We start from the raw sequence: 18,316 nt of genomic DNA, 5'->3' as shown, positions 1-18,316 counted from the left end.
GCAGACCTCCACGGTGTGTTCATGAATATTTGCTTGGTATTTCTGTTGCTCTGCTCTGTACAGCTAAAGCACATTTTTTTCCTCCTTTACCAAGAGAAAAACATATTTGTGAAATACACATAATTCATTTATTTTGGCTGGGATAACACAGGCTTTATTCTTTTATTCTTCTTCAGAGTACTTTTTTCCTAACGTAAGGATATCCAGGAAATACAAAACATTGAGACCTGCGTTCAGTTCTCTTACAACTGTTACCCCATTCTTTGCCCATGTGAATGAACAAAGAGCAGAGGCCACGTTCAGTGAAGGGAAGCCATCAAAATTTTTACGTAATTCCTTAATTAATTACCCTCACACCAAAAGCCAGAAATGTTCTCTTGTAAAATAGTGGTTTTCACGACAAAGATGTGTTTTACTGCCCTCACATGGACAGATCATAAACGTGCACCTCACTCAAATGAGTCTTAACTGCATTAGATTCTTGCGTTGGATTTCCAGTCAGAACGTTATGGCCAACACAGTCTATTTTAATTCCTGCAGGTCTGGAATGTTTTGTTAACTTCCCTTTTATACCATCTGTGTTATTTACACAAATCCAGAGAAGCTCCTTGAACTGAGCATCTGCATTATGTAGTATGTGGAGACTGGCACCGACCAGTCTGGAATGTCTCTCTGAGCTCTCTGAGGGCTCACACAGTACAGCTGTGCCCCACAGATCATAAATGCTGTACTCAGAGCCAGAGACCTGTGATGCTTCAAGTGCTCTTAGGGCACTTCTGAGAAAGCAGAATTGCTTCATTTTAATTCATGGAATTGGAAACTCTTTTCAAGATAAAGCTGTAACCACAACTCCCTTTGTTAGGTGCATTAATGACAGCAGTGTGCTTTAACTCTTGCTCTTATTTAAAATACATGAAAGCACTTCAGTCAAACCTGCAAAGAAGGTTCGTGTGTGGATATCTGACTTAATTATAGGGTTTTTCTATTATGTGAGGAGCACTCTATGCTTCTATACTTCTTCCCCAGCAGTTCTTTGTTATTATTTTTCAAATTACCATCTAGTGATACATGTTTTGCAAATTAATTTATTGTTTTTAATGCAAATTCCTGCATTGGAGTGACTGTGGAACAACTTGCATGCCTCTGATTTCCCAGAAACACTGTAGGCGTTTTCATTTTACATCCATCACAGATGTTCAAATCCACATATCAGGAGGTCTGCCAAAAAGGGTGATGCATACACTTGTTGCTGATCCGGGACTCAAGCTTTCTCCCTCTTTCTAGAAGCCTGGTGAGGGTTCCCACAGTCAGAAGGGCCTGCTTAATTTTGGATCCACAGTGGGAGCAGTGAACCTGGGAGCTCTTTTGAGCCCTTTCTAAAATTCTGCTCTCAGCAGTCAAGTACCATTGCTTGCTTGATAGTCATTCAGTTAGTGGGAGCAGCCTGGAAAACACTCACATTTACAGAGTTTTTTTAGAACATTTCTACTGTGTGAGAGTAGCATTCCCCAGTCTGGCCACATCTGCGCCACAGAGCTTGTGTGACACAGGGGTACCAAGGAAGCTACAGTAGTGCATGGCAGGCAGGACTCCATGCTGCCATCCCCAGTTGTGTTTGTGTCTCATCCCTTTAGGCTGCAGTCTGTAACGTGGATGCAGATGTTTTATTCCTGCAGTGAATAGTTCAGGCATTAAAAGGAAGGGAAAAAGATTTGCCCCTGACTGCACCAGTGTGCTTGGTCTCATCTCACCTCTACTACATAGGAGTCTTTTGTTACAGACACTGTGGCTTTTTTCCCCATTTGCAGAGCAGAATGTGAACAAAGAGGGTGCTGCAAGTCCAAGCCAGTGTCTCTCCTGTGAAGAGTGCATAATCACCTGCTTGGGTTCTGTTGACAGGTACGGGACTCTGCTCAGTCCTTCCTAACAGTCCACGTCCCCCTCTATGTGTCCTATATTTATGTGACAGCGCCGAGAGGCTGGGCTTCTCTTGAGCATCACACAGAGATGGAGTTCTCCTTTTTCTACGACACTGTTCTCTGGAGGACAGGTACGTCCAAGGCACTTGAGAGTGTACAGGAGTATTGTTTTCTTCTCAGTTTTCCCTTTTTCTTAGTTTCTTGACTGTCACTGCAGTCCCGAGTCTGGGCAGCATGCAGTGTCAGTCCAGTTGTGCTTGCATTTGTGAAAGCTTAGTAAGGGAGTTGTCATTTCCCCCGACGTCTGTTAATGGAAACAGTCGTCACTGAGATGCTGCAGGAAAAGAGCTATGTGTTCATTGGAGCCTCCGCATCCAGGCAGAGGTTGCTTCCCATGGGACATTTGGCATGGCTTCTCCAGTGCTTTCCGCTGAATTCCACGTGGGAACTGCAGTTGTGATCCTCAGCCTCCTAGCTCTTACAGGTTGATTTTTTCACATCATAGCCCCTTTCTTGTTAAAACCACAGTACTGCCAGTGGTGGGTCCCATACTGTGCCTGTCCACCGCTGCCGGTGACATCCAAGACGTGACATCACTGTGTATATTTACAGTTTATCCTTTGCCTGTGAGTCTTCTATTTTCAGCTCATTTATTTTTCTTTCCTACAATACCTGGAAGCGTACAGCTGACTCACCTGGAGGATGATCTCAGTCCAACTGTGCCTTTTTGGAGCTCTCTCAGATGCTTCTGGAGCTACCAAGGGCTGACAGACACCACCTGAGGACCGCTGTGCCACGTGTTCTCCCCAGTGACTTTGTTCTTGCTGTACCACACAGGGATTCAGACGGACAGTGTCCTCTCAGCCCGGCTGCAGATAATCAGAATCTACATCCGTGAGGATGGCCGACTGGTTATTGAGTTCAAGACCCAGGCCAAGTTCAGAGGTGAGAATGATTATTAGACCTGATGAAGAAAGAGAGCACCATGAGAATGCAGCCCAGTTCTGAAAGCACAGGTAGTAAAACAAGCTATGGCTACAGTCAGCGTTCATGATCAGAGTATTTCTGCCCAAGAGCCAATTTGTTCTTCCTTTTACTAGCCTCTCAGCTTAGAAATACTTCACATTTTTCACTTTTAACTTTACAAACTTTACGTCTAATGTCAGTGATTGAGCTAGGGCTCTCAAAAGCCCTTGCTGGTTTGGATATAATTATTTCCATTAGATTAACAGCCTTCATCTAACAGTAAGTGTCTTACATAGAGACTTCCTTCTCCATTTTCTCTTGTCCTCGCCAAGGCAGGGCAGCTCCACGTCCTCTTCTGCTGTCTCACATAATTGTACCACCACTCATTCCCTAAACAAGAAAGTGGAGCAGTACAGTGACAAGTCATGGGAACAGGGGCATCTCCTGCCAGCCAGGAAACTGCTGGTATTTGGGAGTAGCAGGCTGCAGAAATACCCAAGTTTGGCTCCACCTCTAACCAGTCAACTACTAGAAGCTAAAATCTGTGCTTCGATGTGAGATACCAATAGCTGAGGTGCTGAGCAGGTTCTAAGGTTGCTCCTAATGAGAGATTTGGGGTCCCTCTTCCCCTGTGCTTATGCGTACATTGTGGTATCTCCCAGTGCCTCACTGTCACCTCCTTGTCCTCATCACAGGGCTCTTTGTAATGGAGCACCACAGCTTGCCAGATGTGAAGTCGTCTTTGATGACTCCAGACCATCTGGGAGGGATCGAATTTGACCTGCAACTGCTGTGGAGTGCTCAGACTTTTGACTCTCCCTACCAGCTCTGGAGGGCAACCAGCTCTTATAACAGGTGAGGACCACAGGCTCAGCTCTTCAAGCCATCTTTTTTATTATTGTTTCTGTTTTTTCTTTCGTCTATGTTCCTTGGACTGAGAGTCAAATTAAACAGTCAATCAAATTTGTCCCTCCTGCACCTGCTGAATGGATGTTTCTAGGGTTTGGGTTAGGTCCTGCTATAAACATTGCCCTGCTTGCTCAACTGATTTGGAAAACATGGGTGTTAGGCAAATGCATCAGGTGGTGGAACAGCCTGGAGTTTGGTTTGATGATGATGGTGTCTCCTGTCTGTTCTCAGGAAGGACTACTCTGGAGAGTACACAATCCTCTTAATTCCTTGTACTGTGCAGCCTACACAGCCATGGATAGAGCCTGGAGAGAAGCCCCTGCCCTGTACAGCTCATGCTCCCGAGCGGTAAGGAGTCACCGTTTTCACCTCTGAACCCAGTTTTGGGTTGTTTGCATGGTCCCAGGAAGCAGGGGATGCACCACAAGAGCAGGAAGGGAAGGGCACTAACCTCCCTTGTAGGCTGTGTCAGCCAAGTGGTTTTCAGCCTTGGGGCTGCAGAAGCCTGTGTAACCTTCAGGTCTCCCCAGATGGAATTAACACCAGAACCTGCTGTCAGAAAGCTTTAGCTGGTTGTGCAGGCCACAACAGTGTTACTTGAAAGCTGGGCAGGGTGTGAGGCAGTAGGCAAGCTTAGGCTGAACCCCGCTGTAGTACAGTCTGCTGGGCTATGAAAGCAGAGTGGGAAAATGGTAAAGCAGATGTAACTTCGTGTCACCAGCATGTAACTTCAGATGCATCTAAACTAAACCTCACCCATTTCCTTTCTGTCTCAATATAGATTTTTGATCCCAATCGCCTTCCAGCAGACAAACCGCCCAGTTCCTGTTGTCTACTCCCTAAACACGGAGTTTCAGCTGTGTAACAATGAGAAGGTGTTTCTGATGGATCCCACCAAGTCCGAAATGTCTCTGGCAGAAATGGATTACAAAGGGGCTTTTTCAAAAGGTAGGATTTCTTTCCTTGTTCCTCTGGTACTGAACGTTTCTGTTTTCAGAACTTCAGTTTCTTTGAAAGAGGAGAGTAAAACCCAGATTTGGCTTTGCCTCTTGTACAGCAACAAGTGGTACTTTGAGCATGTCACAGTGCACCACAGTGTCAGGACCAGAAGACAAGGATGTGCTCAAGGCAGGGTATTCTGTGCACATGCACATGTATAAAAGCACAGCCACTTGTAGTTGGAGGTGTGTGGTTCTAACAGTGGTCCTCTTGTTGAACTTTTTGTTACCTCTTCCTTGATGTCCTTTGGAGAGTTTAACCTCCCGATCTCCTCAGGGCAAATCCTGTATGGCCGTGTGCTCTGGAATCCTGAACAAAACCTAAACGCTGCTTACAAACTGCAGCTGGAGAAAGTCTACCTGTGCACTGGCAAGGATGGCTACGTGCCCTTCTTTGACCCAACAGGAACTGTCTATAACGAAGGGCCTCAGTATGGCTGTATTCAACCCAACAAGCACCTGAAACACAGATTTCTCCTCTTGGTAAGTTTTCTGCTGTGGACAAAACCATAATGTGGGGCATTATGTGCAGTCTGAATGAGTCTGGTCTTTTAGCCCCTTGCTAACCCAACCGATGGGGAACTAAATGACATTCCTGCCTGCGGGGAGAAGCTGCACATCAGGGAGTACTATAAGAGGTTCTTACCGAAATAATTTGCTTGCAGTGCTGTCCTCTGCTTCTGCTTTGGATTTGTTTTCCCTACAGCAAACAGGCTCTGTCTACAAAGAGATGAGAAGTGAAATGCTGGGGCTTTTTGTAGTACTAGGCAGACAGGTCCAAGCTGCAAAGACAAGACCAAATCTTCCTCAGTCTTAACCCATGAGTATTTCCTAGTCTAAAGAAAAAAAAAACAAATGAGAAACAACAACAACAAAAGCATAAAATTCCATGTACCGAGCTTTTAAAAATTCTCTTGATCTCTGTGCTGTGGCTCAGAACTGACAGGACAGGCAGCATATAAAGGGAGGTCTATTTACCAGCTGCACAGCATTCCCCTTCATTGCTATGGCATGCTCTCAAGGTGCATTCAGCTCTAATTACACGCTTTCAAATTAACATTTGCCAGCGTCCTCACTGGCAGCCTTATTAGCACTTACAGGACAAGGGTAACCTTAGTGCTATTAGTTCATCTAATGTGCACAAGCTGGCTGCTTAAGCTCTTTTCCTGATGCTCCACTCTACAAACCTACTATTGAACTGCTTGGTGCTACAACAGTATGAAGTGCCATGCAGATATGTCCCATGCAGAAACGTAATCATTAAACAAAAGTACATGCTCGTGTGTGTGGAACTGGGACCTTCGGATTTAATTTCTGCAGCAATGCCCAGGTGTTACTGAGACACTCAGCTTTTGGCTTCCCTTTGGAAAGGTGTGCAGAAATGCCAGGCTGAGCTTTAAAATACCCAAAACTGTGTTAGAATTTCTTTTTAAAACAATAATGAGCAATTTTAAGAAATTTGTGCCCATGCATGAGCAAGTGTTTCTGAGCAGGAAAGGACACCTTTTAAGGGAATATTTGACTTGAGAGGAGGAAGCCTTGGGATATAAAGTGAGCTCAGGGAGAGACAACATCAGCTCTGGCAAAAGGAAGCAGAGAGACACTGGCAGCTCTTGAAATTCACGTGGTTATTCAGGTGCACAGTGTTGATGGCATGGACTCTTGCTCTGATTTTCAGGACCGAAACCAACCAGAAGTCACAGATAAGTATTTCCACGATGTGCCTTTTGATGCCCACTTTGCCTCTGAACTGTCTGAGTTTCACTCAGTAAGCAGCATGCCTGGTGTGGATGGATTTACTCTCAAGGTGGATGCTCTCTACAAGGTATGTTCCAAGTGATGTCCATAGACCAGAACTAACTCCTCTATTAGCTAGCTCAGAGCGCTCTGCACCCCTTCCCACTGACAGGGCCAGGAGAGCTCAGGTTGTGATCGCCCTCCGTGCTCAGCGGCTGGCTTTAGGACACAACTTGGAGGAGCCAGGCAGACCACAGCAGGAATTGCCTGGGAGGAACGCAAAGGAAACTCTCAATTGAGGGTAGCTATGTAGATCCTGATTTCCCAGTTTTTTTCATCCCTCCCCAGTGAGGCCCTCTTTTTAACCTAGCAGCCTCCATGGGCTTAAGTGACTTCTTGGCATTCCTAGGGTCACGCCAAAAATTTATGATGGAAACAGTTCAGAAGCAAACTCCTGCACAGAAAAGTGGAAATGAAGAATCTGTTCTGGTGGTTAGGATTTTTTCAAAGCACTCAGTAAAGAGCTAAAATACAGGTTGGCAATGATCTCAATTAATTACTACAATTGCCAAAGACAGACAAGAAGACTGAACCTGGTTATTAATACTGGTGGAGGTGCTTATGCTCAATATGTTTGCTGACATCTGCATGACTCAAAAAACTGGGAAAAAATGCATCCAGTTCTGTCTTTACATACCAAAATCATTTTATCTGACCTCCTGTATGTACGTCTTCCCTTCCTCACAGGTGGAAGCTGGACATCAGTGGTACCTTCAAGTTATCTACATAATAGGCCCAGAGAGCATTGCGGGGCCTCGTGTTCAACGATCTCTTACTCACCACTTAAAGCGTGGCCGCAGGGACCTGGTTGACAGTGATGGGAGGCTGATGCTGGATGACTCCTTGATCTACGACAACGAGGGCGATCAGGTCAAGAACGGCACCAACATGAAGTCGCTGATCTTGGAGATGGAGGAAGCTGTGGTCGCAGCCTCCTTATCACAGACGGGTGCTTCCCTGGGGAGTGCATTTGCTGCTGTCATGCTGCTGTTGCTGGTGCTTCTGGGAGTCTGCCTTGTCACCAGGAAGTGCAGGACGCTGCAGAGGAAGCGAGAGGCTGTCCGAGCTGCCCCAGAGGAACACCCTCTGAACACTAAGGTGGAGCTGCCCAAGGGCGCAGAGAAGGCAGTGAACAGCCAGTACTGCACCGTGAGGAACATCAATATACTGAGGGAAACAGGAGGCATCTCCAGTGTCAAAAGCAGAAAGGTGAAGCAGGTGAACTTAGAAGTTAAAGTCCACAATAATTTGCACGATGGAACAGAAGTTTAATGGAGCACATGCTTACGTTTTGTAAAAGCTTTTTATAACTTGTAAAAAGACAAAAAAAAAAAAACACAGAAACAAAAACCAAAAGATAAGTAAAAGTATGCTGGTATTTTTATACTCTCATGAGAAAAGGAGGAGCTCTGGCTTTATGTGATGCACAGCAGCCCAGGCTGTCACTGCTCTGCCTGTAGCTGAGCTCCTGCATCGCACACAACTGCTTCATCTGATGGCTGAGCTGGGGGGATATGCTGCAGGGGCAGAAATCCCCTGGGGAAGGTGGCACAGGCCTATGGCAGGGCCTGGTTCAGCCCTCATGAGGAGGAAACCACAGTTCCCTGCAGGACTTTGGAGCACTTTTAGCAATCTCTGGGAAACTCAGTGTGTTTGTGAATCCATGTTGTTGAGCCTTGAGCACAACAGTGTGTGTGTCAGCAGAATGTGGGAGCAGTTCGCCACCTCCTAGGGAAGAAAGCAAGAGAAGCAACATATCCTTGTGTAATATCAGAGGCAGAGTGACTTGATTTGCTTCTTCAAATCAGGCAAAACCACAACAGAAATCGAAACTGCAGCCTCAGTGCTCAATGATGTGGGACCTGGGGCTTTGTTTTGCCTGAGCCTTGTGGTGCTGGCAGCTGGGCTGTGGCCCTATGGGACCTTTGCTACAGTGGTGCTCTCTGGGGGAGTTACAGTGGTTAAGGGACATGAATTGTCACATCTCACTGTGCTGCAGAATAAAGTTTGAATATGAACCTACCAGAGCGTGACAGCAGTGTTCTTTCCCTGCACCTCCCTTCCTTCAGCCACTATTTTTCACCTGCTGCCTGGTCCTGGTGGCAGCATGGGTGCCCCTGGCACTCTTAAGCAGCAGCCAGAGCCACGTCTGCACATGGCAGTGGTACTTGGCCTTGGGTGCTGGTGGGGTGACTCCCAAGGTGCTCCCTGGGCTGTGGCACAGTGGTATGCAAGCCAGCACCAACCATAGCTGTATGGAGCCCTTGGCCATGGCCACGGTACCTCCCCAGTGTGAACTCTGCCAGAGGGGCTGCTGCCATAGTGGGGGTGGGGAGATGGGGTTCCTAGGCTGTTCGGGACACCACTGCCATTCAGCAGCCACAGTGAGCAGCACCAGGAGCTGATGTCCTATGCCTGCTTAAGTAGCAACACTAAAAAAGTAACACAAAGTAACTAAAATGAGCATCCCTGCAAAAGCTTCCCTAAAGCTTCCCTGCAAAAACTCAGCACCAGATCTCCCAGACAGATCAGCCCCTTACCACATTGTCTCTGAAATAAGGATGTTCTTTCATCACTGATTAGTCCCTCTCCTGGGAGGGGTCTGGTGACCAACACTCCCATAACATAGCAAGGCACAGAGATGATCATGAATATATACTGCCTTCAAGAGCTAGGACTTTGGGGTAATAAAAACATTTCCTTTCATTATATAACATACATATTATACAAAGTGTATATATTGTGTGTATGAACGTGTGCATCTAACTATGTGTCTGTGTGTCTCTGCATGTCTGTCTGTATACACGTGTCCATGTTTGCATGTACACCTATGTGCACATCTGTGTGTCCATGGGTGTACCTCTATGCACCTGCATGTCTGCATTTACATGTGTCTGTTTGCACATGCATTTCTCTGGGGGTGGGGGGGGTGGGTGTGTCTGCATGTCTGTATGTGTGTGTGTGTGCGCACATGTCCATGTGCACATACCTGTTTCTGTGCATGTGTTTATTTGCATCTTTCCCTGTGTCTGCAAGAGCATATCCATGGGTGTGTATGCCCATACATCTGCATCTGTGTGTCTGTGTTTGTGTGGGGGTGTTTATGTATATTAAGTGTATATATATTTGTGTTTAAATACATATCTCTGTGTGTGTGCATCTATGTGAATGTTTGTGTCTTCCTGGCAGTTCAATGTATGTGTGTGCAAATGTGTATACATGTGCGTGTGTGCATAAGCTTGTGAGTGTGTGTATATGCAGCATCACAGTGCAGTAGCAAATACATGGTTTACAAATACTGAATGCTTAGTTAATTGGTTTTGGCTAATTACTTACTAAATATAGGAAACATCGCATAAATGTTATTGAATAAGCAGTGGAAACTGAAAACAGTTTGTTCATGGCTCAGCTCTAAGCAGTACCTTTTCCCCCAGCTCATCACAGCCTCATTGTTTTATTTTTTACAGCACGCTGGGCTTCTGACAGGTCATGTATTAATCACTGCCATGTGCTGAATATTAATAACATACTCTAACATTGTACAAACAGCGAATAATGACTTTATAAATATTGACTTCTCTGTTAAAGGTTCAAAGCCTCGCATAAACAGTGAAGGAAGGTCAGAAATCTGTGTGCTTGTGTTTCAGCATAGAAAAGGGCCTCTTGGGAAGTCAAAAAGCAATTACTGTCATCTGAAAACTGTAGTTTGATGCTGTATATTCAATATAACTGCTGACAGTGTTGTATAAAGATTGGAATTTCAATACAAAAGCACTAGATGTACAGCTTCTGGGCTTTGGAGAGGTTGTAGAACCATTGAATCACCAAGGTTGGAAAAGACATACAAGATCATCCAGTCCAACCATCCACCCATCACCAACAGTCCTCATTAAACCATGTCCCTCAGCACAGAATCTAAATGTTCCTTGAACACATCCAGGCTTGGTGACTCCACCACGTCCCTGGGCAGCCCATTCAAGCACCTGATCACTCTTTCAGAGGAGGAGTATTTCCTAACGTCCAGCCTGAACCTCCCCTGGCACAGCTTGAAGCCATTCCCTCTAGTCCTATCACTAGTCACATGAGAGAAGAGGCTGACTCCCAGCTCACTACAACCTCCCTTCATGTAGCTACAGAGAGCAATAAGGTCCCCCTGAGCCTCCTCTTCTCCAAACTGAACAATCCCAGCTCCCTCAGCCGCTCCTCATAAGGCCTGTGCTCCAGATCCCTCACCAGCTTTGTTGCCCTTCTCTGGACACACTCCAGGGCCTCGATGTCTTTCTTACAGTGAGGGGCCCAAAACTGAACACAATACTTGAGGTGCGGCCTCACCAGTGCTGAGTACAGAGGTCCAATTACTTCCCTTCTCCTGCCAGCAACACTATGTCTGATGCAACCCAGAATGCCATTGGCCTTCTTGGCCACCTGGGCACACTGCTACCTCATGTGCAGCCAAGCATGGACCAATACCCCCAGCTGTTTCCTCTGCACAGTGTCCCAGCCACTCTGCCCCAAGCCTGTAGCACTGCATGGGGTTGTTGTGGCCAAAGTGCAGGACCCGGCAGTTGGTCTTGTTGAATCTCATCCCACTGGCTTCAGCCCAGTGATCCAGCCTGTCCAGATCCCTGCCTTGTTACCCACAGGCAGATCAGCATCTCCTGCCAACGTGGTGTCATCTGCAAACTTACTGAGGGTGCACTCAATGCCCTCAACCAGGCCATCAGTAAAGATACTGAACAGGTTAGGCCCCATTACTGACCCCTGGGTAACATCACTCATGACCAGTGGCCAGTTGGATTTAACTCCATTCACCACCACTCTGTGGGCCAGCTTCTCTAGGAGAATACTGTGGGAGACAGTGTCAAAGGCTTTGCTGAAGTCTAGGTAGACCACATCAACAGCATTTCCCTCATCTAGCAGGGGGGTCACTGGATCATAGAAGGAGATCAGGTTGGTCAAGCAGGACCTGCCCTTCACAAACCCATGTTGGCTAGGCCTGATCCCCTGGTTGTCCTGCACATGCCATGTGATCTCCCTCAAGACAATCTGCTCCATAACCTTCCCTGGCACTGAAGTCAGGCTGACAGGCCTGTAGTTCCCCAGATCTTCCTTACAACCCTTCTTATAGATGGGAGTCACATTGGTAAGTTTCCAGTCTTCTGGGACCTCTCCAGTTGACCAGGAATGCTGACAGATGATGGAAAGGGGCTTGGCTATCACCTCCACCATTTCCTTCAGCACTTTCAGATGGATCTCACCTAGCCCCATGGACTTGTGACAGTCCAGGTGGAATAACAGGTCTCTGACTATTTCCTCCTGAATCACCAGGGGTTTATTCTGCTCCCAGTCCGAGACTTCCAAGTCAGAGCGTAGAGTACCCTGATGATAACTGGTCTGACTTTTAAAGATGAAAGTAAAGAAGGCATTGAGAACCTCAGCCTTTTCCTCATCCTCAGCAGTCACATTCCCAGGCACATCCAGTAAAGAATGGAGATTCTCCTTGGTCCTCCACTTATTGTTAATATATTTGTGAAAGAGTTTCTTGTTCCCTTTTACCCCAGTGGCCAAGCTGAATTCAAGCTGGACTTTTGCCTAATTTTCTCCCTGCGCACCCTAACAAACAACTTCTTTGTACTCTCTTTGAGTTGCCCATCCCTTCTTCCACAGGAGGTAGATTCTCTTTTTCTCCTGGAGCCTCAGGAAAAGCCCCCTGTCCATTCATGCGGGTCTTCTTCCCCACCGGCTCATCTTATGGCTCAGGGAGTTAGCCTGTTCCTGTGCCTTTAAGACTTCCTTCTTCAGGAGCAACCAGCCTTCCTGAACACCTTTACCCTCCAAGATAGAATCCCAAGGGACCCCCCCCTCCTAGTCTCCTGAACAATTCAAAGTCTGCCCTCTGGAAGTCCAAGTTAGCAGATTTCCTGTCTCCTCTCCTGGCTCTTCCAAGAATAAAGAACTCTGCCATTTCATGGTCACTCTGTCCAAGACAGCTCCCAACCTCCACATCTCCAACTAAACTTTCTCTGTGAGTGAATGGCAGGTCTAGTGGGGCAACTCCCCAGTAGGCTCTCTCACCAGCTGCAGAAGGAAGTTATACTCCATACACCCTAGAAACCTCCTACACGTCTTCTTCTGTGCTGTGTTATATTCCCAGCATATATCAGGGAAGTTGAAGTCCCCCATGAGGACAAGGGCTGGCAATGACACAACTTCTGCCAGCTGCTCACAGAACACCTCTTCTGTCTCTTTATTCTGGTTAAGCAGTCTGTAAAAGACCCCCACCAGGATATCTGCCTTGTTGGCCCTTCCCCTGATCCTTACCCATGAAGACTCAACCTTATCATCCCAAGCCATAAGCTCAATAACATCAAAATACTCTCTAAAATGGAGCTACACTGCCATCCCTCCTTCCTTGCCTGTCCTTCCTGAAGAGCTTGTAGCCATCCATTGCAGCACTTCAGCCATAGAATCATAGAATCGCTAAGACCCACAGGATCATCCAGTCCTTCACCAATGGTTCTCGCTAAACCATGTCCCTCAACACAACATCCAAACACTCTTTGAACACTTCCAGGCTTGGTGACTCCACCACCTCTCTGGGCAGCCCATTCCAGTGCCCGACCACCCTTTCAGAGAAGTAGTATTTCCTAACGTCCAGCCTGAACCTTCCCTGGCACAACTTGAAGCCATTCCCTCTAGTCCTATCACTAGTCACATGAGAGAAGAGGCTGACCCCCAGCTCACTACAACCTCCCTTCAGGTAGTTATAGAGAGCAATAAGGTCCCCACTGAGCCTCCTCTTCTCTAGACTGAACAATCCCAGCTCCTTCAGCCGCTCCTCATAAGGCCTGTGCTACACAGACCCCTCACCAGCTTTGTTGCCCTCCTCTGGACACACCCCGGGGCCTCGATGTCTTTCTTACAGTGAGGGACCCAAAACTGGACACAGTACTTGAGGTGCGGCCTCACCAGTGCTGAGTACAGGGGGACAATTACTTCCCTGTTCCTGCTGGCCACACTATTTCTGATACAAGTGAGGATGCCATTGGCCTTCTTGGCCACCTGGGCACACTGCTGTCTCATGTTCAGTCTAGCATCAATCAATACCCCCAGTTCCATTTCCTCTACACAGTCTCCCAGCCACTCTGCCCCAAGCCTGTAGCACTGCATGGGGTTATTGTGGCCAAAGTGCAGGACCCAGCATTTGCTCTTGTTGAATCTCATCCCACTGACTTCAGCCCAGCTATCCAGCCTATCCAGATCCCTCCGTAGGGCCTCGCTACCCTCAGGCAGATCAACACTTCCAGCCAGCTTGGTGTCATCTGCAAACTTACTGAAGGTGCACTCAATGCTCCCATCCAGGTCATCAATAAAGATATTAAAGAGGACAGGCCCCAGCACCGACCCCTGAGGAACACCACTCCTGACCAGTTGCCAGCTGGATTTCACTCCATTCACCACCACTCTCTGGGCCCAGCCCTCCAGCCAGTTCCTTACCCAGCCAAGAGTGTGCCTGTCCAAGCCACAGACTGCCAGCTTCTGATGGGAAGCTTCTGATGGTCATGGGAGCAATCCACCATATTTCTGTAATGGCAACTAAGTCATAGTTTGTCTGCCACACAATGGCTCCTAGCTCCTCCTGTTTGCAGCCCATGCCACGTGTATAGGTGTAGATGCACTTCAGCTGAGTCATGAATCAATCAGTGTCACAGCTTTAATACTGATATTCTATGTTGGTATACTAACTTACTCATTTACAGACAGTGACTAATAACTACAGTACTGAAAACACTGTATACACTCCAGGAAAAGAGCTCTTGAAAAACAAAACATTTCACGCAGAGGCTCAAATTGAACATGGGTTCAGTCTGGTGCACACCTACGTACTGCATTATGGGGACCAACCATATGGACCAACCAATGACCAGGTCTGTGCCTCCAGTCCTCCTCCCTGCTGCTCCTCGCCCGCAGCCAGTGCCAGGGCTTGGCTCCAGAAGCAGCCGGGGCTGGTCTCCTTGTCTGAGCTTAAACACACAGGGATCCATCTCCCTTTTCAAGCTCCCACAGCAGCACAACAAGCTTGTTACAAAGACTGAAAAATGTGTGGCAGCCTTACAGTTTGAGCTCCACTAGTGGTCAACTGAGCCTGGTTTTGAGCCCCCAGAATGCAAAATTTCATCTACGTTCTGCACCACCCAGTGAGCCTGTACTGAAGTGTCAAAATCACACATCAGCCTCTGCTTCTGAGTCCTAAATCCAACCTCATTCTGAGTCCCAAATGCAGCATTTGATCTGTTTTCACGCCTCTACATCAAGCCCCAGAAATACAGCAGTCCACTTCTGCTTTCTGAATCTGGGAACACACAACTCGGTCCCTCTTTCTAAGTCCCCACAGCCCCACCAAATGAGCCCGGATTTGATCTCCAAACCACAGGCCTTCAGTCTCGAGTCCTCCAATCTGAAAACCAGTCCAAAGAGCCTCAGTTCATGCCCGCTAAAGACGAACGATCTCATCTCCACGTCGAGCCCCAGTCAGGGCGCTGAGCCTGGGTTTGAGCCCACGGCAAGGCAAGAATTCGCCTGTGCTGCCGAGCCCCAAACTGCTCACCCAGCTGCACTCTCGGCCCCAGAAGCCATCACCACACAGCTGTGCTTCTCCTTCCCGGCCCAGGTGCGATGCCGAGGCGCGTAGCCCGGGCCCCGGGGCGAGAGGCCCACAGGGAAGCTCGGGTGAGGAGCCGGGTCCTCCCATCGCCCGGCCCGAGGAAACCGAAAAGAGAAGCGGGTGACCGGCGGACAAAACTTTCTGCTCCTACCTTCCTCGTGGGATCCGCAACTTCGGGCTCCTCCCGTTCCCCGGCGTTCTCCCGTCTCTTGTGCGGAGCTCGGAGACAGGCATGCCGGCAACTGGGCGGACCGCGGAAAGGACACGGCCGGCCCGGTCCGGGCCCCACAGCCACCGGTTCCGAGGAGAGAGCACGTGAGGGCTGCGAGCGAGGGTCCCGCCCCGCGGCAGCCGGTCCGTCGGGCTGCCCTACCGCTGGGAGGAGCGTAGCGGGCCCCGCCCAGGGCGGCCCGGCGGCTGCGCAGACGGAGGCGTCATGGCGGAGAAGGCGCAGAAGAGGTGAGGCCGGGCTGGGGCTGCGGCCGCCGCGCGCCCCCTTGCAGCTGCTCCTCCCGCGCGCCCCAACGGTCACCTCCCCGCGCGCCGCAGTGCCGCACTCTGCCCTCCATCCCCGGGCCCCAGCGGCCCTCTCTGTCCCCGGACAGCTCCCCGGGTGCCACAGCGCTCCTGTGTGTGCCCCAGTGGCCCCTTCGTATTCCCCGGCGGTATGCCCCATCCCACAGCCGTCCCCTCGGTGTGCCCCGGCGCTGCCATCCGCCCCCACGCTGCCTTGCTCACGTGCCATAACAGTCCCATGTGCCCCCATGGTCCCTTCATGCCCCCCATCGGTCTCTTGGTGCACCGTAGTGTTCCCTTCTATTTCCCAGCAGCCTCCCATGTCCCCTGGCAGCCCCCCGGTAGCCCCTGCACCCCAAAGGCTCTCCTCGCAGACCCCGATCCATGCCCTGTGCTGTGTCCCCGCCCCGTGTGCCCCCAGCACGGCTCACCTGTGCGTCCCCTCCACAGCGTGAAGATCGCGCCGGGAGCTGTGGTGTGTGTGGAGAGCGAGATCCGCGGGGACGTCACCATCGGTAAGGATGGCACCTGGCGGCCCTTGTCACCCCCTGGGCTACGTGTTGGTGGCTGTGGTGACGCGGGGCGGTTTCCACAGGGCCGAGGACGGTGATACACCCGAAGGCCAGGATCATCGCGGAGGCAGGGCCCATTGTGATCGGGGAAGGCAACCTGATAGAGGAACAGGCGCTCATCATCAACGGGTGCGTGCGGGGCTGCCCTCTTCCTGCCCTGCTCTGAGGATGGCTGCTGCTAACGCCTAAAGCACGTCCGCATGTCTTCCAGGTACCCAGAAAACATCACGCCAGAAACAGAGGAGGTGGAGCCCAAGCCCATGATCATTGGCACCAACAATGTCTTTGAAGTCGGGTGCTGTATCCTTGTGCTGCAGGGAAACACATGGATGTTGCCCAGGCACGGGTAGCCTGGGGGTACTTAGGGGGCAGGTTTTGGTTTGAAAGTGGCATTGGGCACACCTTTTGAACCAAAAGCAAAAGGTTTTCCTTTGACAATAACCTGCAGATTCACAGGCAATGAAAGTGGGAGATAACAATGTAATTGAATCCAAAGGTGAGCTCAGGCTGTCTTTGTTCTGCCCGGAGTTTTTGCTGTTAGAGCAGCAGCACGTGGCTCCGAGCAGGGTGGCCCTCACAGGGACTCTCCTTTCAGCATTCGTTGGCAGGAATGTGATCCTGACAAGTGGCTGCATCATCGGGGCCTGCTGCAACGTTAACACCTACGAGGTGATCCCTGAGAACACCGTCATCTACGGTGCCGACTGCCTTCGCCGTGTGCAGACCGAGCGGCCACAGGTAGGTGCTGTCCCCCTGGCCCCAGGCTCCCCTCACGGCTGCCTGCTGCTGACAGTGCTTCTCCTTTCAGCCCCAGACACTGCAGCTAGACTTCCTGATGAAAATCCTGCCCAATTACCATCACCTGAAGAAGACGATGAAGGCCGCATCCACACCTGTTAAGAGCTGAAAGCCCTCTGCCATCAGTTGCGTGCCTGGGGTCTCTTGTCCTTTGGGCATTGCACAGCCTGGGATGCAGCTGGGCTCTGCATCCTTCATTCTTGCTTGTGTCTTTTATTTATAGCCCCCCCAGGCTTTGGACCTGTTGTCTCCCTCGCACCAACTCTAACGTTCCCCGTGCTTTATGGGAATAAAGTGGTTCTGCCCTTGCTGCAGGGTGCAGTTGCCATTCTTTCCTCCAAGCTCAGGGCTGGGTGATACTGGGGAGCTGCAAACCACTGCCAGGAGCGCTAAGCACCACCTTTAACCTCGGTGCTGTCGTACCACAGCTGCGGGCCAGAAGCCACCCCGAGCCCCCGTGGTGTGGCGACGGATCCCGCAGCAGCCAGCAGAGGGAGGCCGGGCCTCGCCATGTGCCGAGCTGGAGCGAGAGGCTGCTCAGAGGTATGAAGATTGCAGCGGGGTGCGGGCAGGCGGGCCCTGCTGGTGCCGGGGGGCCTGCGCGCCCACCCTGTCTGTGTGCAGGGGGAGATGGTACGCCGCAGCTCTTGGCGGGGATCTGACTCTCGCCGTCCCAATCTGGGCGCAGCGCTGCTCAGGATGAGCAGACACCCCTAAGGCTGAGTCAAACGGGGGCTGCGAGCACCGCCCCAGGGGCTTCCACCTCCCCAAACCAGGGCCACGCCGCACGGAGAGGGCACTCGGTGGGATACAGAGGCAGTGTCCCACTCGCTTCCCCACAGCCAGCCGTTATCGCGCCTTCCTGGCCGTGTCCCAGCCCTGTCAGACTTCCTGTTCCACGTCCCGTCCCCCAGCCCCGTGCTCCGCGTCCCCCGGCCTGCGTGCCGTGTGCTCAACACCGTGCTCCCAGCCTTACGGCCCGTGTCCCCGGCGCTGTCCCCAGCCTCACGTGCTACGTACCCAACCTCGCGTCCCAACCTCAACGTCCGCGCCCCGGCCGTACGTGCCATGTATCGAACCTCGCGTCCCACACCGCAGCCCTTTGTCCTCCATCCCCGCCCCGCGTCCCGCGCCCCCGGCTCCGCGCCCGACCCCCACCTCCCGTCCCCAGCCCCG

General features: G+C 50.3%; 2 protein-coding genes, 1 long non-coding RNA gene and 1 other non-coding gene across 7 annotated transcripts in view; 2 read left to right on the top strand and 2 right to left on the bottom strand.

Annotated features, from left to right (window-relative positions):
* Window positions 1–8,611, top strand: part of FRAS1 (Fraser extracellular matrix complex subunit 1) — a 164,037-nt gene extending 155,426 nt beyond the window's left edge. For both annotated transcript variants that reach the window (XM_025150292.3, XM_420470.8), the window contains 8 exons: window positions 1,900–2,050; window positions 2,757–2,864; window positions 3,581–3,740; window positions 4,026–4,142; window positions 4,576–4,742; window positions 5,070–5,275; window positions 6,471–6,617; window positions 7,277–8,611. In XM_025150292.3, the coding sequence (XP_025006060.2) occupies window positions 1,900–2,050; window positions 2,757–2,864; window positions 3,581–3,740; window positions 4,026–4,142; window positions 4,576–4,742; window positions 5,070–5,275; window positions 6,471–6,617; window positions 7,277–7,861 (1,641 nt within the window). In that variant the 3' untranslated portion in view covers window positions 7,862–8,611. The remainder of the gene's footprint in view (window positions 1–1,899; window positions 2,051–2,756; window positions 2,865–3,580; window positions 3,741–4,025; window positions 4,143–4,575; window positions 4,743–5,069; window positions 5,276–6,470; window positions 6,618–7,276) is intronic.
* LOC121110749 lies at window positions 111–18,277 on the bottom strand. Of its 3 annotated transcripts, XR_005859677.2 has the most exons (8): window positions 18,161–18,277; window positions 16,202–16,439; window positions 15,406–15,671; window positions 7,370–7,627; window positions 5,439–5,512; window positions 4,246–4,462; window positions 3,178–3,275; window positions 111–2,883 (listed from the first exon to the last, which is right to left on the bottom strand). It is a non-coding gene; the product is annotated as an uncharacterized LOC121110749 (long non-coding RNA). The 3 variants fall into 3 exon arrangements; XR_006939254.1 differs by lacking the exon at window positions 4,246–4,462 and having other exon boundaries at window positions 18,220–18,277; XR_005859673.2 differs by lacking the exon at window positions 4,246–4,462 and having other exon boundaries at window positions 16,202–18,277.
* On the bottom strand, window positions 15,579–15,688 carry MIR6591 (microRNA 6591). Its single transcript, NR_105460.2, has one exon. It is a non-coding gene; the product is annotated as a microRNA 6591 (primary transcript).
* DCTN6 (dynactin subunit 6) lies at window positions 15,651–17,454 on the top strand. The gene is given in 7 exon segments (NM_001277829.1): window positions 15,651–15,713; window positions 16,221–16,285; window positions 16,366–16,471; window positions 16,554–16,642; window positions 16,791–16,838; window positions 16,938–17,080; window positions 17,151–17,454. Coding segments are annotated over 7 exon segments (573 nt in total). The 5' UTR covers window positions 15,651–15,690; the 3' UTR covers window positions 17,250–17,454.
* Window positions 18,278–18,316: the final 39 nt, after the last annotated feature.

This window comes from Gallus gallus, chromosome 4 (assembly GCF_016699485.2).
Source record: "Gallus gallus isolate bGalGal1 chromosome 4, bGalGal1.mat.broiler.GRCg7b, whole genome shotgun sequence".
Lineage (NCBI taxonomy): Eukaryota > Metazoa > Chordata > Aves > Galliformes > Phasianidae > Gallus > Gallus gallus.
This window is presented reverse-complemented; position numbering and strand designations above follow the sequence as displayed.